Below are 17,376 nucleotides of genomic sequence, written 5' to 3' on the forward strand. Positions count from 1 at the left end.
AGTGAGTAATCAGCTCAGCTGTCTGTGGAACCCAATTTCTAATTTAAGTCTCAGAGTTTGAAAGCATTCACCTTGTGGTATTATTAGATAAGTGTTTTCAATAGTTTCTTTGATCTAGAGGTTTTAAAGAACACTGTGAGATCAATTTTGAGGCAAAACTTAATTTCCAGACATTTTAAGAACAAACACTTGCACAACCTGAGACCAATAGAAAAGATTAACATTTTTCTGTGATGTAAATGTAAATTCAGTTAAAACCAACAACTTTCCATGTGTGTGTGAAGCCTAAGAACAAGTTGAGAAGAAAAAGATAATTTTCTTCATATTCTTTGCATGGCACAAAGTGAACATAAGGATAAACAATGGAGGAAAATATAATTTAACATCTTGCATTTCAATAACTTCAGAAGCCATCTGTAACATTTTTTTTTCTTGAATAATATGAATTTTAACCTGATAGTTTTCAGAACTAATGATTTGCATGACTTGAACTGAAATCATTAGGCGTATGCAACTATGGTATAAATTCATAAAGAGTTCCCAAAAGAAATCAAAATTGTTTTGTATTATCTTAAACAGCTAATACAAATGTTCTCATGAATTTCTCATATTTGGAAAGAATCAAACCTAAGGACAAAATCATTAACTTTGAACCACTATTCAGCTGCAAAACAAATTACTTGCCACCTGTATATTTCGAATCCTTTATTTAATAATCAGCATATACTGGAAAGAAATACAACACAACAGTAAAAATAACTATTTTTAACCTGAAATTGAATATGAAATAAGGAAATGGAACTTATTTTTGCAATATCTGTTTGCTTAATGGAGAGCCAAAATGCACCACTTCAGACAGCAATACAAAAATGTTTATTTTCCAGCCATATCTGAATTTGTCCACATATGTTGCATTATTGCTGACAAATTTGGCATAGCACAATATAAATGCAATTATTGAAGCATTCAAAATGTCTGCTTACTTGGCCTGATTCTGAGTTTTAAACAAATTCTAAAAATGAAAGCTGCTATACATTTTATTGATCGTTCGCCATTTAAATCGGATTTCTAGGACACATTCAGAGTGTTGTGTTAGGAAAAAATTACACCATAGGACAAAAACACAATCTTCATTTTGATACACTGAACTTGGTTAAATCACAAGTTGGAGGACAAACACAATTTTGATCTCCCTGGTTTGGCTGGCACACTAATTTAAATTGTTTTCCTCTTAAAAGCCTTCCTCCTGTCTCCTTAGCTATTAAGTCTGGATGCAGTAACTGATTGCATGACACTACAAATTTAATGACATTTTTCTCTGGGGAAACAACAAATGTTGTTTATCAAATACTTTGGATAAAATACTATCACTAACACATTTGAAGAGTATGATAATACTACACTTTCTGTTATAAGAGTTTGATATTTTACTAGGCCTGAGTTTTAGAGGGCCATCTCACCGCTAAATGTAACAGTTGACAATGCACACGCTGCTAGAGGGCTGGAAAGCAAAATAAAACGTGTTAGCACAAAACTGCCACTGAATTTTTATACAAACTTGTTTCACTTGGCACTGCAACAGAGAAGTGCAGTGCTCCAGTAAACCACAGAAGTTGCACCAAGGGAATGATACGTAACAGCAAAGGGCTGGGAAAACGCTGCTGTTCCCTGGGGAGGCTGCCAGTGGGAACAGTCTAGGCCCACAAAGTCCATTTCTTGGCAGGAGGCTGGTCAGGGAAACTCAGGCCCAACAAACAGAAAGCTTCCATGACAGAATACAGTGCACTGCCTAGAGGAGCTCTTCATGAACTTAACTGGCTAACTCATCAGGACCATAAGCAGCAATAGCTAAAGACATAATATGACAGGATTTTTCATAGAACTATGTTTTTTTCCCCATCCTTAACACTTCACTACAAGATGTAGTGGCATTAGAGTGGTGAGGTTGTCTTCAATCAATCTGCAAGCCCTCTCTTCTAACAGGTAAACAGACATATCAGGGATATCTCTAATCTTTCTATGGCATTTTTGGGGTATACAGGCTCTTCACAGACAAGACACCAGGAATTTCAGTTTGCCAAACAGATGTAGGTCAGCATTCCATTTAATAGCAGAGATCAAATAAGATGTAAATTGGGAGATCCTTACAGCCAAGAGACACAAAAAAAAAAAAAAGGGAAAGTGAAAGGTAAAACAATAAGGATTCTCCAGGCTCTCCCAAGCAAAGGAAATATATCTGTTGCCATTAGCATGTGAAATTCTACTGTTTGTTGGTAAATAAGAAACAAAATCATATTACAAGGCGAGATTTAAATGATCATTATTTCAGTGTGAACTACGAGCTTTTCTTTTTCTTAGCAGAAGAAAGGAAGTATCTGGAAAGATTCGAGAAAAACCACATACAAATCTCAGGTGTGGCATTATGTATACATCCTGTTTTACATAAAAAGAGACCTTGAGCCATTGGTTTTTTTATTTTGTTGGTTTGCATATTTTTCAAGAAAGTAGTGTTTCTTTGGCACTTCTGTTGCCAAAAGATCATAGCATGTATCTCAGAACCAACGTTATGTTTGCAGAATAGACACAGGTGATGGTACTGCAGCAAAGTCATTAATGGTGACAAGGGGAATGGAAAAGAGAATTTTTATGTCCCTCAATCTATTCCAATATGAATTCCAGTTTAGCCTCACTTTCAGCTTGTGACCTACCACATCATCAACCCTGCCCAGATACTCCTCTGAAGAACTGATGTACCATGCCATATTTATGCAGGTGATTATTCCTAATTGTACTACTTTTTATTTGTTTCTATTGAATTCCATCCTATATTTTTTCAGTTTATTAAGACCATTGTTCATCCTAATCCTGTCCTCAAGCATACTTGCAGTTTCTCTACATATTATCTGACAATGTACTTAGCTTATTTTTCATTTTATCACTCACTGAATGGACCAGGGCTATGGACAAATTCACCAGAAGCAATTTTTGACTATGAGATATCGATAACTACTCTCCACACCTCTCTTCATTAAGTAGTAGCAAGATCATTCCTAGGGCTTCCTCTAACCATTAACATGTTACAGAATTACTTCTTGTTACCCTTTATGTTGCTAGAGTTCTCCACATGTTGCTGTTCTGTAATATTTCTGAATAGATCCCTACACACCCACACCATTTTTTCATGCTTGTCTTCACTCATCTGACATTGCTTCCCATTTTTCTCTCACTATTTCTTCTCTTTAAGAGCTCATGGTTTTGTTAAGGTAATTTGTTACTACTCTTCTGTGAGCCTTGGAGATGCAAACTGTGGCTGTTAGCTATGTAGAAACAAGCTAGTATTACTCATACAGCAACAATCCTTCTGTGTCATCCTACAGTTTCCTCAGATATGCAGATATGCAGAAACAGACATTTCAAAATAAACTGTGAATGAATACATGCAAGTCACTAGCTCTTTGCAATGCTAAGAAGGATAAGCCTCAGAGCCGAACTCAACTAACTCACTAACTTACTCAGTAAAACCAAGGCAGTGCTTCACCAGTAGGTCCTCTGCTTGCTGTCCTTCCTGACACTAACAGGCACATTTTTTCTGACATAATCTCTCCCATTGCTCCCTTCTGACCATCCAGTTAGGTCAGTCATGAGTAGCTGTGAAACAGCCGCTGATTTAAACTGGACAGTGAGTCAGCGTGGGCATAATTTGGATGTCAGGTCCTGGAGCATCCCAGTGCCTTGCAACACCTGCACCGGGAGTGGAGGCTCGCTTCAAGACGATGGTGGCAGCAAAAGCCATGGAGTCGAGTTTTGAATATCTCCAAGGATGGAGCCTCCACAGCCTCTCTGGGCAGCCTGTTCCAGTGTTTGACCATGCTCATCATACAAAAAAAAAAAAAAATCTGTTTAAATGGAATTGCCTCTATTTCAATTTGCACCATTGCCTCTTAGTCCTGTCCCTGGGCACCTCTGACAAGAGTTTGGCTTTGTCTTCTATGGGATAAACTTCCCATCAGTTATTTACACATACAAATAAGATTCCTCCAAACATTCCTTTCTCCAGGCTGAGCAGTCCCAGCTCTCTCAGCCTCTCCCCATATGACAGATGCTCCAGTCCCTCAGTTGTCATCATGGCCTGTCATGGGACACTTTCCAGTAACGCCCATGTCTGCCTTGTACTGTGGAGGACAGAGCTGGACCCAGCACTCCAGATATGTCTCACCAGGGCTGAGCAGAAAGAAAGGATCACCTCCCTCCATCAGCTGCTGCTGATGCTCTACCTAATGCAGACCAGGATGCCGTTGGCTGCCTTTCCCACAAGGGCACATGGTACATGGCATGGTCAACTTGACCTTCACCAGGACTCACGGGTCATTTTCTGCCAAGATGCTTCCCAGGAGGTCAGTTGTACAGCATTTTTCATCCCCAAGGGCAGGACTTGTCATTTCCAGTTGTTTGACTTCATGAGATTTGTGTTGGCCCATCTCTCCAGCCTGCCAAGGTCCTCTGAATGGCAGGACACCCATCTGATCTATCAGTCATTCATCCCAAGAGACCTATTATACCCAGAAAAGAAGTGGGGTCTTCTAATAAGGTCTCTCATTTAGCGGAATTATAGCGCAACAGAAGATTTTTTCAACCATTGTGTTGCGAATAAATTCAAGATGAGCACTTGAAGCCATACAGACCATACAGAATAAATATAATTCTCCTTAGACTTTTAATAATCAGAAGGCACATAATACTGCACCTAGTAAGATCATGTCAGTGGAATTCTGACAGTGTGAAGTAATAAAGTGCTAAATACATCCATTTCCAGTCATTTAAATTATGTTGCATTTTCTACTTGGGATATTTGCTCTTTTTGTATGCTCACCTTGTCACTAAATGTCTGTATCAACTATATATTACAAACAGCATGACAGACTTTAAGAAAATAAATACATTGCAAGGATGCAATTTTGTCGAGATGTTCTGGAGAGACTATAAACCACAGAAAAGAAATTTGAGTTGCCTGTGTTGTTACATGGATGCTGAGATTGCTAGAATAGCTCTATTATAGTTGCTTATTTATTTTTTATATCAAATGGACTTTTAAAATCTTTGCATGGTGTTATAAAATAAAAAGTCATTCATCTATTTCCTATTCTTCCTCTCTGCTTAAAAGTACAGAAATATCTTCCACACTCAAGGGGTAGAGTCTAGCCGTGTGAATCCAAAATCACTTACTTCCACAAATATCATGGGAAGTGGAATTTTCCTAATAGTTGTCAGACTCTCTTTTAAGAATGGTATTATTTCATCAGCTACTTGTTATATTTCCAGGATGTTAGTCTGAATATTCTCACATTCTTATCCAGTGAGAAACAAAGCTACTCAGAAGCTCTGATTAGAAAGTTGCTTATTTTGTTGCCCCAGTAGGGATCTGGGCACATAATCTTTGGTTCCAGTGTTTATCACTGTCTTAAATAAGTTGCAGATTCATGTCAAACAATGTAGGGGGTTTTGTGGTTGTTAATGTTTAAGGAAGGACTGCACAGTTAAAGTCCCCAGTTTGTTTTTAAATATTTCCCTGTATTTGTTTCTTTTTCTTCCTTCCCCTCCCGTTTTTTGTTTGTTTGTTTGTTTCAACACTACAGAAGAAATTACAATAAATATAAATGCTCAGGATCCAAAAAATAATTATGGCATTTTCACAGGTCACATGGAGGCCATCAATCAAACACAAACATACACTATAAAAACAATGGTATAGGACTAATCTGCAACCTGCTCTCCTTACTGCAGGTTACAGAATAGAAAAACACTTGCAAATACTTTGTAATATTTGGCTTTGATCAATAGAACTCTTGTATCATCTACAATGATTCAGGCGCATACCTTCACATATGCAAGGCATTTTATAAACAATTCACAATACAACTGGTACACACATCAAATTCTGTCAGTGTTTGGGAAGCGAGTGTAGCAAACCGTAAATCAGTTTCAGAAAGCACAAAGCCATTTAGATGTGAGCACTCAGTCATTCAGAACACTAAACATTCCAATGTCACTGTGCTGGAATAATAATGGATTACCAAAAAATCTAAAATATTGGACTCGAGTTAATGTGTTACATAGTGATATTTAAACATACTTGAAAATAACCCAAGACTGTAAAATTCATTAACATGGTGTAAATTCACACAATGCAGGAAGCAACCATTCAGTGAAGCCTTTCTGGTGATGTGAGGATTTTGCGCAGCAGCAGCAGGATTAGGGGTCACTATGAGGCAACGTGTTCGGCTCCTTGGGAACATCACTCATCAGTGCTGCCAGTACAGACCAACTCCTCCACCTGATTAAGAGGCAAATTCAATGGGCCTTAAAGGGAAGCTGATCTAACCCCACATGGCTGAGAGGAACACTGCTCCAGTCCCAGACCTCAAGGCACAGGGGCTGGAGGGGAGAAATGGCTGAATACACCAGAAAACATTGTACAGTTCCCCACAGTGGTTATTGCTTCTTTGTGCCATGAGAAGTTTCAAAACTAGAAGGCAAAACAAGATGAAGGGATAAAAGTAGGAGGGGAAGTTTGTGTTGTTTTCTTGTTATCAGATTAGCCCTTTCTGTGCTGAAATTTGTCATTTGTCAGGAGATGAGAAAAAGTCATGGAGCAGGAAATATTGAGTAACAAGGACATTGGATCTGTGTCTGACATGGCACTTTAGAAAGCTCTTGGTCTTACCTTTGTTTGCTTGGTTTGATAATAAAAAGATAATAAACCGATTACATTTATGTGAAAGTGTGATATCCAGGGAAGTAGTCCACTGCAAGGTACAATTTAGCTGTGCAAATGTAATGCACAGCATAAACAGGAAAAGTTAATATATGAGTTTGAAAGGCAGTGCTCAAAATAAACCTGCACTATTCTTGGCAGTAAATGATACTTTATACATTTCTCCTTTGTGCATTTCAAGGAAATTCTGTATTTAAAAGTATCTTTACTTGTACCATATTATACATGTTAAAAAAAAAAAAAATAAAAAATACTTTGTAAAGCCCTCTTTCTTTATACGTTTATGCTGTCCCTAAGTCTAGGGTATATACTATAAAATATTTTTCTAGAAAACAATATAATATCACAGTTATTGTGCCAGCCACAACTCTGCTTCCATCCATTTTTCTAAGTCTTGACAGTTCTTTTACTGAAATAGGTTTGGGACTTCCATCTTCCTTCATTTGGAATCCTTGTATCTCCCACTCCTCATCCTGCCTCTGGGCTGCACGACAATGATAGTTATTTCACCTCAGAAAGATCTGGCTGGATTCTCACTTTCGTACCTCTGTACCTTTTGTAGCTCCTGAAGGTCCCCTGGAGTTAAAAGCAATTGTTTAATTGCCTATGACAATCTTTTTAAAATCAAACTACTGTTTGTTTACTCTTAGAGATGAAGGCAGATATGAGATAAAAAACCAAACTTATTTCTATACCAAAACAGAAGTTGGGAAGAAACTGAGGTTTAAGTCTTACTCATGCAAATTGAAAGTCATTCAGCTTAACAGAAAGTTGGGACCTTCAGGTGGGTTTACCACTGCTGTTCTGGCAAATACTTATTTATCTAAAGTGAGGAATCTCCAAGAGTAGAACCCAAATGTTTCCCCACCTCATATATGGGAAGTAGAGGAGTAGGGATTTGAATTTGTTTTCAAAAATGCAGGGAAAGTACCTACAGAGCAAATCCATTACCCGTATTAATGGGTCCTTTCTGTCTGGAAATTCCACCTTGGAACAGGCATACCTCTCCCAATTTAAATTTTATTAAGCTATATCCTTAAAAATTGACTCATTTCTGAGGAAAAAGTCCACATAACTGTAAGACTCCCCAATGAGTTCTGCTTACAGATTGGTCTGGTTTTATGCCTCCACTCTTTTCAGCAGGGCCCAATAATAGTTTGCTCTCTTTCAATATGGCTGTGACATTACTCGTCCTCTGTTCGCATAGTCTTTTTTAACTTTTTCATCGCCCTTTTGAGATTTGGGCTCTAAGCCTTCACAAACAAACTATGCAATGTGCCTGGAATCAAGGAAGAAAGTACTGCATAATTATTAAGTTAAATATTGTCTCCTAGCCCTTATATATTTAATCTATTGCCTTCCTGGTTATTTCCCAACCACCTGCTACTAAGTTAAATAGACATGGTCAAATACAACTTATTCAAACATCCTGTGGCAAGCATTTGTAAATTATTACAGAAAAATTCCCTGCCTTCCAAAGAAAGGCAGATGCAAATTCACAACTCTTGGAGACCTAACCTACGATAGTGTGTGCCAGTCCCATTGTCCTGCCAAGCTGCAGAGAGATTGTGAATTCCAGGCGCCCACAGAGTTTGTACCTGACTTGGGAATCTCCTTCATTCCTTAAAAACTCCTCCTGTCTCCACAATAGTTTCTGAGTCAGGTTTCATGTCTCTTTTTGCTTGTATTGATTAGCTGCCTTTGATACAGACTTGCAAAATCTACTTTTCTTCATCTTGCTGTCTTCTACATTTCAAACAGCATTCCACTACAAGAACTGTACTTTTGCTGCACTTTCTTTCATATTCACCTGCCTCTTAATTAATCTGAGCTTCCACACAAGCTGCTGAACCACCCCTTCCCACAGATATTTTAGGAGGTGGTGGCAAGAGGTCACTTTTCTTCCTGCTCTCTGGTGCTCCTTTTCAGGCCTTGCCTACACATACGCCTTTGACTTCTCCTCCTCTTTTCTTCACATGGTACACATCTATTTCCAGACTTTCAGAGATCTGCAAGATGCTCATGGGGGATGTTGGAGGTGCATGGAAGAGCTAGGCAGTTCTCCACTGTCATGGAGGCATCCCAAAGTCAATTTAGGCAGACAACAAGCGGCAAACAGGCTTTATTCTAGCCTGAACTGTTTAGCAAACAAACCAACTAGAAACAGGGTTTATCCAAAATTATTCAGCACTCTGGCAACATTTAATAAACTGTAGGTTTGATATACCAGTTCAGGGTATTATTGCTGCACGACCACATGAGGATAATGAGGATCCACAGCATGCACACACTCACAAAACCAGAGGCCTCTTCCACTCACGGGTGCCCAGAAGAAATAATCACTTGCCCTGGGGTGGGCAAGGGCTCACTCAAGGATATATCCAGAAGAAACTCACTCGAAGGGGGTCTGCAGTGGGGGTCCCGTTTTACAGCCTGGTCAGATCTGGCTGTGGGCATTACAAGCATGGTCTAGAAGCTTCTCAGCTTCTCCAGGTCTGGGCATCTCCTTGGCTGAGGACACTGCCTGCTGACTGAGGGTCCCACCCCTCCTGTTCCCCTAGCCAGGGGATGGTGGGGAGGGGTGTGAAAATGAGGAGTCACCATGCCCTGGGATGGGAGGACATGACTGTCAGCACAGCAAGGCACAAAAGGTGCTAAAGGGCCGTCAACTGTCCTACTGAAAGCTCCAGATCTCATCAGGGGAGAGGGCATGCAACTGCCACACACCCACAAACAAATTTCAAGGGTATGTGTGGACACTGGAGCTCTCCCCTCTAACTTCATCATTGAGAAGGATCACAGTTTGCCATTTTGCCTGCTATGTATTTAGAAGATATCAGACTAGTGCCTTGGTGTATGGGAATAACAGAGAATGTGGACCACTGGAAAGTGCTTTGTCATCACGTATCATAGCATTAGAATTAGGTGTAAGGACATTGAAGAAAATGTTAAGCCCTCAATTCAGAATGGGCCAACCTTGGCAGTATTGGGATTAGAAGTCAAACTCAAGTTTCATGACTCAGCCATACACACATCCTGAACTTCAAATGCTGCAGCAGCCGATGGCCACATCTCTGCATGAGCAGTTGCTTTCCCCCTTTCATTCTCTCTAACAACAACGATTTGCCAAACAATTTGTAGGTTACAGCCAAATATGGGGAAATGACAGGAAGGAGGACCCAGAGCAGCTGCTGCTTCAGAGAGGAGAAGGGAAGAGGTTGAGCTGAGGAGAGTGGACCTGCCTCTGCTGCTGTCCTATGAGAGGGCCAGGATGAGCCACCAGATATTCCCATTCTCACCAGCAGGGAAAACAGCATCAACAGGACCTGCATTAGGCTATGGTAGGCAGGAAAATTCAGCCTTTTACATGAAAATTGGTCTAAATCACCCACAAGAAAATGCAAAGTTCAGAGGAGACCATCCCCAGGAAGGCATTTTACTCTCTCAAGAAACCTAACGGAACTTGCCACTATTCCTTGTTCATGCCATGGAAATGTCAAGTGGTATTCTTTTAGTACAAACTTGAAGCCATTATTCTGACGAATGTTCTAGTCTAAGATAAGGATAGTTTCTAAAACTTGTACCTTTCCCATAATTTATTTATTAAACTATTTTAAAAGTTGCAGCTAAGTCATAGAATGCCCTTTTATTTTTATTGTGTTTAATACTAATTGGTATATGTATATTGAATTACAAAATATGGTTTCATTTTAGTAAATAAATAAATCATTAGTTTAGTGAATTATGTCTACAATTAAAAAAAAAAAACCACAAACAAACATTCTGAGGATTCAGACCGACCTGTAAATAGAATATAGTTATATGCAATTCAAAAGCAATAACAACACCATAATTTAAATTGTACCTTTTATTTTAAATGTATTTGAGTCTTCTCTGAATTTCTTCTTCATAGCACTGAAGATGCTTTTCTAGTCCTAGAAAGTATTAACAACATCAGTAATAATAGTGTTTTTCTCACTGATGCAACTGGTATTGAATGCAAAACAGAAGAAAACAAAACAAAAAGAAACTAATTTCGGAAAAGAGAAAATTAACTAAAAGGTTGTCAATATGGCATATAAAATTTAGTATTTTAATCTTCTGTTTTGAATTGCTATTAGCAAAACTTAAACATTCCTTGAAACATCAGACTCAGAGCATTTGAAAATCATAAGGTTTTTGTCATGCCACTCAGTTAATCCTTAACATGTCACTATTCTCTTGGCAAACATTTTTCTACTTTGGCTGCAGACAAGGGGCAACCAAAACAATTTAGAGTAACTTTAAAACAATTTTATGTTCTTCCAGTAATGAAACCATCTCAGTGTAGGTTAGTGTTCAGGACAAACTTAATGTCTGGCGATTGTTGTAATTTATGAAAATTGCTCATACTCCGAGGTCATTTTTGCAACCAAGGATTGCTGGAGTTCAGAAATGAGTCAGAAATAACCTCTTTTGTCTCTGCAGACAACTGAAAGCACATGTCATTTACAAAGGTGGTACTTCTCAAGAGATCAAATGGGTTTACAACAACTTTTCCTTGTGGAAAAGGTAAAAATCTATCATAAGAGTGTAAGCATCCATATTCTCTAAATATACATCTTACCATGACAGATGCAATACAAAAATGAAACATGAAAATTACTTGCGACGTTATCTTTTTCTTCTCTATGCACAGTTTTTGCTTGTACAGTGTGTCTCCCTGTGCCTCTCTGTCTTTTGACTGTAAGAGTATTACACTGTTATTACACTGGTCGTGTATTACAGAGAACATAATACAATTTTATCACTTTCAAAGTCCCTTTCCTCCTCTCAGTTTTGATTTTTGACATATACTCTGGAATTTATAGAAATCAATGCTTTACACAAATAAATGAAAATCTAATTATGCAGACAATATTAAATGGTTTAGTTGAAGCGTTCTTTTTTTTTTCTTTTTAATACAGATTTTATCCTTCACAGACACGGATGAATGGATAAGGTTGAGGGCTTTATTGAAATACTTTTTTTGTATCCAACTGGAATTAAGTCTGCAGACTGGTTTTGATTGTCAGTTCAACAACACTGGAAAGACTGTTCGTTGTGGGGTGAAGTCTGTTGTGTAGAAGAGGTCATATGAAACATGGAAGCTACTGGATTCAGAAACTGAGAAAACTGTGAACTGGGAAAGGTATATTACATATGATGCTAATATTAACAGTTATCAACTACCTTATCTTTTTCTCTCTTCTTAAGCTTCATTGTGACCCTGACTGACTCAGCTACATATGAAATCTATAAGGCACTTATTGATGACTTTTTATCAGAGCCTCAGCAAACTTTCAAAGAGCAGAGCTCTTTTGTCTCTCATTGATTCAAAGGATTTGAATTTCTAGACAATTCTGTCAAAGTACTGTCAGACATATTAATGTAATTTCTTTTGTTTAAATCCCGATGGTTTCAGTGTCAGGTCTCAGCTGACACATATGAAAGCATTAACTTTTAATTATAGGTCAAGACCCATTAAAGAAGCTGAGACATGCCTGAACTGCTGCAACCTGTGTCTCATCTTTCTGTTCACTAAACGTCTCTGTGACAGTACTATTACTTCATTGCTTTTTCTGCTGATTGTCAGTTGCCTGTTAATATAAAAGTAAACAGTACTGGTATACAGCATAGTAATCTACAAAAAATTTAAGCCACAGAACATTGAATATAAAGACAAGCAGCAAATATAAAGTTAGAACATTGTATACTGATAGGGAGCTTTACTTCCATTTTCACAGAATAAATAGTATTTTACACTCCACACCATTCAGGCTTCAATGTCTTTTCTGGCAAGCCAAGATGTTGCTTTTGTGAATCGTTCCTAAGTCACTTATAACCAGGTCACTGCAACACTGACAAAAAACAGCACCTTTGAAGCCAGGTAGGGATTATTAATTTGCTGTGAATTTTCTGAGCAGCTTTATCCTCTTTCCATAAGCATCCATGAAAAATCATAGATGAGAAAATGAAGGTACTAATCAGAAACAAAAAAAAATAATCTAACAAGCCCTTCGGTTTCAGAGGAAGGACCAAAAATTAGTTAGCACTAATTCTAGACAGCACAAAAAACACAACTTAGCCTTCGTTTTTAAGGTGGAACGTCAGGCATTTAGGGTTCCTGAAACATATCTACCAGAGAGTGAGATCTCTGGGAAGCAAGACCCACCACCTCACGCAGTCACCCCTGAGGACACAGGAAAGGGGAAAATCATCACTTTATTCGCTATTTTTAGCTCTCCATCAAAGGACGTAATTGCCGTGGTGGAAGGGGGGGGAATAGTTCCCCGCCACAAGAAAGGCTGCACTTATGTGCACAAACAAACTGAGATAAACTTTAGGACTGGAAACGCGTGGGGGCCGTTTCGATCGGGCAGCAGTGAAGCAACTGCCGCCGAGCCCGCCTTCCCGACCGTTAACGGGGTCTTTTGGGCACGGGGAGACGGCCGAGGGGAGGTCCTCACGGGGGTGGCGGGAGGGGTCACCCTGCACGGGAGAAGAGGCCGGCCCCAGGCCAGTTTGGAAAGCGAGCCTCCCCCGCGGGCCCCTCGCAGGTGAAGGGAGGCGAGGGAACGAGCGCGGAAGGAGTCGGGGCGCGTTGCCCCGCGGCTCGCCCCGCTTCACGGCCGCCCTCCGCTCGCGGCCCCTGGCGGCCGGCACGGGCAGCCGCCTGCGGCGCATGCGCGGCGGCGTCGCCTGCTCCGCCGGGAGCGCACGGGACAGTTCGGGGGCAGCGAGCGGGGTGGCGGCAGCACTCGGCCAGCGCAGCCGCCCGCACACGGCCCGCCGGCAGATCCCCGTCTCAGGCGGCAGCGGTGAGTACGGAGCAGCGCGGGCGGTCGGTCGGCACCTTTCCGTCGCGGGGGCTTCTGCCCCGTCCCGCGGGCCGAGCGGAGCGGAGAGGCGCAGCGTGGCGGAGAGCTGTCCAGAGCGGGCCGGAGTGTCCCGGGAGCGGCGCGGGCAGCCGCGCGGTGGGGGAGGATCGGGGCTGGCAGGAAGGCTGTGACCCTCGCCTGCCTGTGGGCGCACCCATAGACACAGGCGCTGCCGCCCGCCGGGCGGGGCAGGGGTCCTCGGGGTGTCCCGGGGAGGTGGCTGCCTGGAGTGGGGCCGCCTGTGAGGGGCCCGGGGGTGAGCGGGCGGGGTGGGCGCTCTTGACGCTGCCCGGCGGCCGTGCGTGGGGCCGGGGTCCCGTGAGGGGCTGCGCCCCGTGTGGAGGTTCGCCCGGCGGGGCGGTGGGGAGGCCCTCGAAGGGGAGAATGGGTGAAACGTAGCCGGCCGCCCTCCCTCCTCCCTTTGCCGGGCTCCGGCGGCTGCTGGCGGAGCCGCCCGGAAAACTTCCCCCAAGGGGTTTTTGCCATTTCCAGTTAAGCCAGGGAAGAAAATATTTTGACTATATTTAACAAAGGAAAAATCCTGCGGACTTTCTTTTTCGAAAGAGGCTAATGGTTTTCTTCAAAACAGACAGCTAATAAATTTTTCTCTTAGGTTTTAAAAAGCAACACCACCAAACCAAAACCACAAAATAAAACCACAACCATCTGAAGCTTTCACAATCCTGTTAAAACTTTTTTCACTTTTGGCAGGGTCACCCAAAGACTCCATCTGTATTAGACCCACAGTAGCCTCAGCACTCACTGCTGCTGGAGCTTTAAGGTGCTGAGTATGGGTAGGCGTGTTTAGGCTATGAACCTGGTTCTCCAGGGGTCTGATGGACCTCTCCTAGGCCTAACATGGGCAATACAACAATTTATTCATATCCACAGGACACAAGAGGGAGGCAGGGAGCCTTGGTGTCATCACAGTTGAAACTGGGGTTGAATGCTGCACTGTTGGAGGGGTGAAAGAGCACGCAGTGGCTAGTCTTGTTGGCAACCAGACATAGAGGAATGGAGCCAGTGAGGAAAGGGAAGATGGCTGTAAGCAAATGAAGACACTTGAAAGAATCTCAGGTTTTCATAACCGTGTTGTCATAGATAAGATTGGGGACATAAGAGGTACGGTTATGCATATGTTGGTGTTCTAGATTAAAATCGATATCTTAAATTTATTATTACTATAGGCTGGTGCTGTCACTCAAAAAAGCCCTAGTTCTGCTTTTTCTGCAGGCTTGCTGCTCGTTGTCGCCTTCTGTACCATCTTCTCCCCATGCTGACACTATTGTTTATACAGCAGTGGGGTGAAGTGGCATGGGGCATTACCCACAGATTTACACTAACATTTTAAACATTTTTTTTTTCTGATTAAGCTAGTTAGTGTTCAGCTCTGGTTCTCTGCACTGCCATAGTGGCGCTTATGCTAGCTCAATGAAAGATGTGTGATGTGGAGAGAAAGACTTTATTTTTTTGTGTATAAACTAATAGGTATCTGTGTAAAAGCACTGAGCTTTTTATGTACGTATGTGTTTGCATACACTTAGGCACACATGCCTTTGTAAAGGAATTGTGCAACTGCGATGTTGTGCATTCTGGGCCTTGTGTTGAACAGAGGGAGTGCCGTTGATAAAGCGGTTGTGGGGGAGGTTTACAAGTGCGAGAGGTGACTAGGAGTCTGAGTAGACATATCCAGTAAGGGTGAGTTTGTAAGAGTAGTTCTTGCTACACTAACAGGGTGAGATTAGAGGCCAGAGAAGAGGGGATGGGAAATTTCTGTGTGAAAGTAATGCATGGAAACAGAGGAGCAAGACTTTACACTCATCAGTTCAGCTGTCTCACTTCAATGTCTTTTAGGCAATAAAATTCTGTTTTCCAGAACAGATTAGGATAGAGTCTGGGATTCCTGAGCATCTTCATTTTCTCGGATTAGCAAATACGAGAAAATCCCCAGGCAAAACATGGATTATCCCTTTCTCTGTCAGGTTCATCCAGAAATTTGCATCCAACTAATGCTGCAAGATAGTGTATTAGCTCAAATGGCAAGGCATTGCATCTAGTTGTAACACCTGTAGGTGTTGAAATTATAACATGGTAGCATCAGTTTTCTTTTGTTAAAGTTGATAGTTACAGATGCTTAAAATACTAACATGGTCATTTCCAGAAGCACTCATAAATGAAGAAGAGAGCACTGAAGTTATTTAGTTAGCTTTAATTCAGTGTCTTTGTACATCTAGACTGGACTACAGTTTTTTAGTAAGTAATAACATATTTTTTGTTGCATTAAAAAGTCCTGTTATATTCAAAGTATTAAGGAGATGAAGTATTTTGGTCTTATCCCCATTAATTTGGTTGTGTGACATCAAGATTTATTTTCTGAATGTGACTCAAATCTGTGTTCAAATTCTGCTTTGACTGTGGAATTACAAGTGTCCTTGTGTCTTCTTTTGTACTTATCACCTTAATAACTCAGTACTAGACAAATTCCTCCCTTAATTGACAAACCTCTGCTAAGACAAGGAAGTAATCATCTTCCTGCTCCACATGAAAAATGAAAGATAAAACTGTGGAGATCAAATCTGGTCCAGGTAGGATCTGATTTTTTTCAGGGGTATTGAGTTCAGTGTCCTGGTTTATATTAAGTGCACAGGTGCAAACAAATTGATTTTTTTTTTGTCTAAGCCTATGCTGCTTTTGCAAATCAAGCAATCAGATTTTGGGAGAGACACCCCTAGAATAAAATGCATGTAGTTAGCGTTCACATTGAAACAATATTTTTAAGTAATTTATGTGGTGTCTTGAATGAATTCTGTGGCAAAAGCAGGGATAAAATATACTTTAGGACAGTGCTAACTTATTTTAGACCACAGTATTGTGAACCATTTTTGTTGGCTGTGTCATCTTAAACGGGTCACTTTTCCTGTGATCCTCTTGCCCATCATTTTGTCCTGCCTACTGCTGTGACCTCCTTCATTTGTGAAAGCATAATCATTTCCATATCCACCTCATGAGGTGGATCACAGAATTAATCAGGTTGAAAAACAAGTTTATATCTGACTTTTGACTCTTACCTGGCTCTGGTAAACAGCTAGATTTGGGGAGAACAAGAGATTCAGTTGGTACCACTTAACCCCCAGTATGAGTGCTCGGAAAAATCTAAGCCGTTTTGCCCCTCCACTTTCCTCTTCCATTAATCCCATAAATCTTATATGCTTCATTTCTTCCCGTTTACTTAACAAATGACACCAGGGACCTATAGGCAAGAATTTTCTTTTGTTGCACCATCCTGTTAGGAGCTCTTACTTTCGGTTTCTCACCTCAATTCTGAACTTCTCTGCTGCTTTTCACCGTGCCCTTATACGAATTTCTATCAGCTATGTTTCCAGGATACTGTCTTTCTTTGGTTCGTGTTTCTGTAATGTCTTTTTTTTCCTTCAGCCTCCACAGACAATCGATTTTCTTTCCCCCATCCCTTGCTTCCTCTCCTCTTCCACATTATAAACAAAAGCACTTGCAGTGTTCAGTAGAGAACAATACAGAATGGGCCAGGGAGTGGATTAAATGACCTAATGTCTAATATCTGTTCTCCTGCCAGCTATTTTTGTTTAAGTTCAGATGTCGATAACTATTTGACCTTTTAAAATCTAATCTGACAATACCCAGCCCTTTCCTTGTTTACCTTTGGTTTGTTTACTGATTTTTGTGAAG

General features: G+C 40.8%; 1 protein-coding gene across 1 annotated transcript in view; it reads left to right on the plus strand.

The window, feature by feature from the left end:
- Positions 1-13,475: 13,475 nt before the first annotated feature.
- PRRG1 (proline rich and Gla domain 1) overlaps positions 13,476-17,376 on the plus strand; it is a gene marked incomplete at both ends in the record, with an annotated part of 29,699 nt that continues 25,798 nt past the window's right edge. Inside the window, one exon of the mRNA XM_080353275.1 lies at positions 13,476-13,767. Coding sequence (XP_080209401.1) covers positions 13,476-13,767 — 292 coding nt within the window. The remainder of the gene's footprint in view (positions 13,768-17,376) is intronic.

This window comes from Nesoenas mayeri (genome assembly GCF_963082525.1).
Source record: "Nesoenas mayeri genome assembly, chromosome: 1".
NCBI classification, from domain to species: Eukaryota; Metazoa; Chordata; class Aves; order Columbiformes; family Columbidae; genus Nesoenas; species Nesoenas mayeri.